General features: G+C 43.3%; 1 protein-coding gene across 1 annotated transcript in view; it reads left to right on the forward strand.

Moving 5' to 3' along the window:
• The first annotated feature begins 3,592 nt into the window (after positions 1 to 3,592).
• Positions 3,593 to 7,869, forward strand: part of LOC109931943 (myotubularin-related protein 9) — a 32,386-nt gene continuing 28,109 nt past the window's right edge. The window contains exons 1-2 of the mRNA XM_048597214.1: positions 3,593 to 3,822; positions 5,309 to 5,417. Of these exons, the coding sequence (XP_048453171.1) occupies positions 3,641 to 3,822; positions 5,309 to 5,417 (291 nt within the window). The 5' untranslated portion in view covers positions 3,593 to 3,640. The remainder of the gene's footprint in view (positions 3,823 to 5,308; positions 5,418 to 7,869) is intronic.

Below are 7,869 nucleotides of genomic sequence, written 5' to 3' on the forward strand. Positions count from 1 at the left end.
TAAAATTGTGGTATCTTTCTTGGTTCCTGACAGATTATCTGCTCACTGATCTCACATGAAGGAGCAATATCTGGAGTCATAGAGTCAGCATTGAAACAGACTCTTTAGTCTAACTCATCCGTGCCAACCAGGTATTCTAAAATAATCTTGTCGCATTGCCAGGTCTTCATCCATAGACATCTACACCCTTCCTATTCACGCACCAAAACAAATGGCCTTTTAAATGTTGTAATTGTACCCACTTCTGCCACCTTTTCTGGCAGCTCATTCCATTACACACACCACCTTCTGCATAAAAAAGTTGCCCCTCAGGAGCCTTTTAAATCTTTCCCCTCTCACCTTAAACCTATGCCCCCTGATTTGGACTCCACTACCTTGGGAAAAACGACCTTGGCTATTAACCCTCTACATGCCTACATGCCCCTCATGATTTTATAAACCTCTATAACCATTTCTTTTAAATGTAGTCCTGAACTCTGCAACTAGGTCAGAGGAAGCCTGTTATGTGGTTGCTCGAAAGATTTGGGCAGTTGTTGCCTGGTGCCTTCGGGCCCAGATGACCCAGGTCTGCTGACAGTATCCTGCCAAGATGCATGCAAGTCGAACAGCTGCAGACTGGGATCAGAGATGGGCAAACTGGAGAGGTCAGACACCTCTGAGGTGTCCTGAGAAGAAGCTTCTGAGGATCATGTGTGTGTGTGTGGTTCCTTCTGTCTCTTGGTACCTGCTGGCAACAACCTGCCTCCCTGAGAGGAAGGGCCACTTGAAATGAGGACATGTTTCCCTTCAACATTCAAGGGAAAAACGCCCCAACAACTCAGCCTCTTCCTGTATTTCAAATGCTCTAATTCCAGCAACATCCTTGTAAATCTTTTCTGAACTCTTTCAAGTTTAACAACAGCTTTCCTAAAGCAGGGAGACGAGAATTGAACACAGTATTCTAAAAGTGGCCTCACCAACGTTCTGCACAGTCACAACATGATGTCCCAACTCCTATACTCAATGCACTAACCAATTTGGTGCTCCTCCAAAAACAATATAAAAGGAGACAACTTCATCAGGAGGATAAGAAAGTTCCAGCACCAAAAGCACACCTTCCAGAGGGAGAAACAGCAGGTGAAGATCCACCAAGGAGACAAAGGAATATAAAGAGATCCCACATCTGCAGGCTTTGCCATCATTTTCGTCATCTCTGCCGGACTTGAATGTCAGTGACCTCCCTTGCTAAGTTGATGCGTCACACTAACTTTCCCTACAGAAATGTGTAAAATCACCACTGATTCCACACTCGCAACCAGAAGGTGGATTTAAGTATGGAATTGTGTGCACACCAGACCTAAGTGCATTTCCTGCACATTGCATTTGGCCTTAATGTTGTCCAAGTGGAACACCTTGGCTGCAGTCCTTAATGCCGCATTTTAAGGATTGCTCAGGCTATCTGCTTTCAAGCAGTCAGTTGCTTGTGAGTGAAGAGCAATACTTGGCAATTGGAACTCCTTTCTTTCTTGGGGTATTGGAGAAGATGCTGCTCATCTTTCACATGGATGATACATAACCAGGTCTGACAATGAAAATTATACTAAGTAGATATTTAAATAATGCAAATTAATATGCATTTACACAAGTGAAAGGTTATTTACAATGATATTTCATCCGTGTCTCCTATGTGTCCTCAGTAATTTGTTTTCTTCCCCTCTTCATACTTCTTTTAAATGCAGTCCTGACCTCTGCAATGGGGTCAGAGGAAGCATAGTATGTGGATGCTCTGAATATTTGGGCCGTTGTTCCCTGGTGCCTTTGGGCCAAGATGACTCAGGTCTGCTGACAGTATCCTGCCAAGATGCATGCTAATCATCCTCAAGTTGAAGAGCTGCAGACTGGAATCAGAGGTGGGCAAGCTGGAGAGGCTGGACACCTCTGAGGTGTCCTGAGGAGAAACTTCTGGGGGTCACATGTGTGGCTCTTTCTACCTCTTTGGTATCTGCCGTTACCAAGCTGTCTCCCTGAGAGGAAGGGCCACTTGGAATGAGAATGACTTTCCATATCCCCGTCTTTCCTTGCAATTGATGCTGAGTACCAATGGATGGAACAATGGAGTGTAATCTATACCCATATTTGGCCAACACTGAAAGTGCTGGACCTGGGTGTCCATGGTGCTCTATCTGACCATGCCAACTTGTCTGACAGCTGGATGCACACAGCCAAGTGCCAGCACTGTACTGATTAAATTGGTGGACTCCTCCATCCTTCAATTAGATTACAAAGTGCCTCTGACATACCTACCTGATGTTCCTCTGTCTGTCTGCTTTTTGGCAAAGTCAATAATGGTTGGGAACAGGCTCTTCTTCTGCCTGCAGTCCAACAGGTGCCTGGTCTCTGGCTGTCCTCGGATTATTATAGACCAAGGCGTTCCTTTGTCAACCAGCTACAAAGACAGTCAGTGATGTGCTCAACAGATCGTGTTCCCAAGTCTAATTTAGAAAGTGTAGAACACCAAAGTGAAAGTCTCTGAGCTGGTAGAGACTGAAGGTGAAAGCCTCTGTCAGTGCATCCTCTGGGAAATCAGTAGCTTCCTCAACAGAGGTGGAAGTGGAGCCGACAGTCTCCTGCACTGGTCTCTTTGTGGAGGTTTGCTGGGTTTTGCTAGTGCTTACATAATAGAAGTGCAGAAGAGAGTTGACAAAGAGGAATAAAATGTGTTGGTTATAATGGGGGATTAGTAAAGCGCAGAAGAGCACAATGAAGCTTACTCGGTGGGTTGGTTATTGTGGGCTCTCCATTACCAAGTGAAGAATTACGCTCTTCTCCATGGAGATCAGAATTTTCTCCTCATAGGGACTAAGGAGCCTGATGTCACCACCTCTCTGCAACTCTTGGACCCAAGTCACCCTATGGTTGCTGACCTCATCTACTACTTCTGACCACCTGTCTTGATCTGGCAGAATGACCTTTTAATGCCATCTTCAGTTAAGAGCACCCCCCCCCCCCCCCATCACTCCCTGATAGCCTTGAGGAATTTCAGCAATTTCAAACAGTGAAATCTGTTCTCTGATACTTTTCTCTCCATCTCCCCCAAGCATGCGTTCTTCTTGGTTTTGATGTTCAGCAGAGCTGAGTTACATTTTGCTATGAACTTCTCTTTGCCTTTCGCTCTTTCACGACTAATCCCTTGCCTTCTAACCTTTATTTTTCTACTTGCTCCTTTCACCTTGTTCTGCAGCTAAAAATCCATCACTTTTCTGATTCTCCCTTCACTTCTGAACAATTCACATTGGACTGGAAACATGGATTCTGTTCCTCTCAGCTGCTTTCGGACCCGCCGATTTTCTCTAGCTTTGTTTTTTTTAAATCTATTTAAGCCATGGTGGCTGTCAGGTTGGAGGAGAGAGTGATCTGGAAGGTGTTTGGCATGTTGACTGTAATTCGGCGTGAGGCAAACTCAGGCCTTTCTGACGAAACGAACGAAATCCACTGCTAACCTTTCTGAGACGAAACGTCAACAATCAGTGATTTCTGGTCGGAACCATGACTCGGGAAGTTGTCTTTCGGGGGCTACGCACTGCGGGAGCCTATCTTCCGCCTAGAAGTTGGTGCGCGTGTTATTGTGGTCCGGGCGCTGCGGGTTCTGGGAGGGTGGACGATGGAGTTCGCGGAGCTGATTAAGACTCCGCGGGTGGACAATGTGGTCCTTCACCGGCCTTTCCTGCCGCGGGTGGAGGGCACCCTGTGTCTGACCGGGCACCACCTGATCCTTTCCTCCCGCCAGGATAACAGTGAGGAGCTCTGGCTATTGCACAGCAACATCGACGCCATCGAGAAAAGGTGAGTGAGGCTGGAGTCGGGCTTCGAGCAGCGGCGACTGTGTGGGGGAGAAGCAGCCGGACCTCACCTCATTTGTACGGTTTATGTGTCAACAGATTTGACCATGAGCGCGTAAACTCTGACAGCTTAGAAATAAACAATAAAGTTCCGACGAAGGATTTCGGCCTGACATATTGACTTCCCTGCTCCTCGGATGCTATCTGACCTGCTGTGCTTTCCAAGCTCCACGTTTATTGACTATTAAGTCAATCATACCCCTGCCCAATTCTTTGGAGCAGCCTAGAAGATCGTCCCATTTCCTTTTTTTTTCTACAGGTTTCGCAACTATGTTGCCCTTATTACTAAAATTCAGTTTTGCTTTATTTGCTCCAGTGGAGATGTTGTGTCTCCTCCTCCAATTGTAATGTCCTGTCTGTCGAGTATTGACCAGAAATCTGTCACTGCATGTTGTTATTGCGGTCACACACTGTACTTGCACGAATTTGTCTTTTATATGAAACAAATGTTTAAGAGGGGGAAACATAGAATTCCTACAGTGTGGAAGCAGGCTATTCGGCTCAAATCCACACCGAACCTCCGAAGATTACTCTTCCAGAACCCCCGCCCCGCTGCGTATCCCTTGGCTAATCCACATAGCCTGCACATCCCTGGACACCATGGGCAATTTAGTATGGCCAATCCACCTAGCTTGCATATCTTTGGACTGTGGGAAGAAACCGGTAAACTTGGAGGAAGCCACGCCGACACGGGGAGAATGTGCACACTTCCACGCAGATGGTTGTCGGACGGTGGAAGCGAGCCTCGGTCCCTGGCACCGTGAGGCAACAGTGGTAGCCACTGTGCCAAATGTTTGCTATCTGACAGTGAAATGTGGGTCTCTTTCAAAATTGATTTTACTACAGTACTCGTATTATTTTGTCGAGATTTGTGTGTCTTTGCCTGCAGGTGTCTTTATTCACATCCTTTATGTCCATCAATCACTTTTATAGTCTGTATCAAGCAAAATTGCTATAGTTGTCAACTACAAGGTTAATTAAATCCTTTGTCAACTTCAGGCAGTTCAGTAAATACTTGCCAATGTAAAAGCACTGTAAGAAGAGAAAATAAATCATAATTCTCTTTACTTTCAGTTATTGCCAAAAGAAAATGTAACTCTTAACCTGACTCGTCGTTTTGCAGGACTGAACAATGGAAAATAACTTAAATTCTGTGTCTGCAGTATGAAGCACCATCTGACAGTGAAATATTCCATATTTGAAGAGAAATCAGCAGTAGGACCCATCTCACCGTACACTGCAAACTCCTTTTGATCACCGCATTGTGCAACGAACAATAGCCCTAGATAAATCTGACTGACGCTGTCATGAATTCTAGGCTATAGGGAGCATTAATGCTAATAAAGCCATTTCTCGAAAGTGAAGAAATTTTTTAAAAATTAAGTATAAATACCACTATTGTTAAGTCGATTGTAATTCTTTAATTCCAGGTTTGTGGGAACATTGGGTACAATTACAATTAAATGTAAGGATCTGCGAATCATTCACTTGGATATTCCTGGCATGGAAGAATGTTTAAATATCGCAAGCTCTATTGAGGTGAGATTTTTATTTATCAGTTGTTTTCCAAGTTATGATAAATTGTTATTGGAATAGAGCTTCTCAAAAGATTTGATTTAGTGCTGAGGATCAGGCAGAATGAACATTCCTTATTTGGCCATGATATGCTTCAGTTCTAACTTCAAAAATACACTCTTGCTATAGCTTTGATTTTTTTTTTCAGCTGTGCTTTGGCTTTCTGAGTAATAATGAGTGTATTATGGATAGTCCAAGTTTGTTTTGAACACATCAGACAGTGTGTTGAAATGCTGAAACTTCTTTTTGTCAAATTATTGTAGCCTGTAGAGATAATTTTGACTTTTAAACCTAGGTCCAAATTCAGTGAAACAATAACAACTTTTCAAATGTTATTTGACTGTTTCAATGAAGCTTTTATGTGTAGTGTTGAAGGTATTTATCCAGTCTTAACATACAGCTCATTGAATAATCCTATTCCTTTCCATTTGTTTTTTTTCTCCTGTTGGTCATTATAAGGCCATCATGCATTATCTAATCTTAATGTCATTTGAGATTTAACAGTGGGCTGCCATGCTGAATCATTGCCGCCCATCTGATCTGAAGGAACTCCCATGGTGATTAAACAGGAAGTTGCAGTGCATTAAACCAGCAATGATGGAGGAATAATGATGTACGTCTGATTTACAAGTGTTCCTGTGCAGTTACTGCCTTGTCTTTCTGTGTGGTGTAAATTGTTGGTTCTAGAGATGTTTTCGAAGAAACTGCGACTTCCATGAGAGAAATAGAATTGCGTTTGCCATTCTCGTGTTCGAGAAGAATTGAAATTTGTCATGTGTGTTAAATTTAGAGGGAAGTTCTTGATCAGTGAAAAGTGACTAATGAAGAGTTCATAATTTGCTGTTTTTTACTTGTTAAAATAAATTCTTTCTGCAGATGCTAGATCAAGAATACCACAAAATAACTAGAGAACGGCAGCACATTGGCTCATAGGTTAGCACTGCTGTCTGACAGCGTTAAGGACCCACGTTCGATTTCAGCCTTGGGTAACTGTATGGAGTTTGCATGTTCTCCCTGTGTCTGCATCAGTTTCCTCTGGGTGCTCTGGTTTCTCCCCACAGCCCAAAGGTGGTCATAGAATCACTACAGTGTGGAAACAGGCCTTCGGCCCAACAAGTCCATACTGACCACAGAGCATCCCACCCAGACCTATTCCCCTATAAACCCACCTAATCTACACATCCCTGGACATTGTGGGCAATTTAGCATGGCCAATCCACCGAACCTGCACATCTTTGGACTGTGGGAGGAAACCGGAGCACCCGGAGGAAACCCACACAGACACGGAGAGAATGTGCAAATTCCACGCAGACAGTCGCCCGAGGGTGGAATCGAACCCGGGTCCCTGGTGTTTTGAGGCAGCATTGCTAATCACTGAGCAACCGTGCCGCCCCATGTACAATTAGGTGGATTGGCCATGCCAAAAATTTACTTGAAGTGTTGAAGGATGTGCAGGTTAGGTGGGTTAGCTGTGGTAAAAACCCCCTTAGGGATTATAGGGTGGGGGTGGGCCTGTTTGAGATTTTCTTCAGAGGGCTGGTGCAGTTTCAGTACGCCAAATAACCTTTTTCTGCATGGTAAGGAATCTATGGAAAGACAGAAAATTGTCTTTTTAACTAAGAGAATCTGTTGAGAGGTGGACCATGCCGCCTCCTGTGTAGTTTAGTTAAAAATAACCCTTTTTTAATTAATCAATTTGGATAATGTACTAATAGAAGGGGCCACGATATTGGCCATGGTGCTTGGCTTTTGGAACAAATATGGAGAGGCACAAAAAAAGTGTAAAATATTGAATAATTGTGGAGGGTATCCTTCTAACTTAATTACTGTCAGCTGTACAGTTGCTTGCAACCCTTGCTATTTGTAAAGTAACCTGAGTGTGTTTCATGCATAGATGTCATAAAATTGGATATAGCGTGCATTTACCCATATTTACTAAAGGACCATATTCATAAATTACAATTTTGGTGGACATTTCCTGATAAGTTATCTCTACTGATAGGAATCCATGCAAGGTACATTATGAATTTCCACTCGTTCACTTTAGGAAAGAAATCAATATTGCTTCCATATGTTGATTGAAGCTGAGAGGAAAAGAACCTTAGGTCATTTAAAGGGATGGCTGTACTAATTGACAAGCATAGTGGACCATTAATATAGATTGCTTTCTTTCAATATTAAATACTTTCTCGACTTGATTAAATCAGGATAGATATATTGTCTCAGATAACAAGGTGTGGAGCTGGATGAACACAGCAGGCCAAGCAGCATCAGAGGAGCAGGAAAGCTGACGTTTCGGGTCTGGACCCTTCAGAAATTTTTTTCTAATCTATAATGTATTTTGTTGTTTTAAATAAACTAGCACATGAGGTTAATAAATCTTTTACAAACAATTAATCATGAGAAGATTCTTGTT

This window comes from Rhincodon typus, chromosome 5 (assembly GCF_021869965.1).
Source record: "Rhincodon typus isolate 14 chromosome 5, sRhiTyp1.1, whole genome shotgun sequence".
Taxonomy (NCBI): Eukaryota; Metazoa; Chordata; class Chondrichthyes; order Orectolobiformes; family Rhincodontidae; genus Rhincodon; species Rhincodon typus.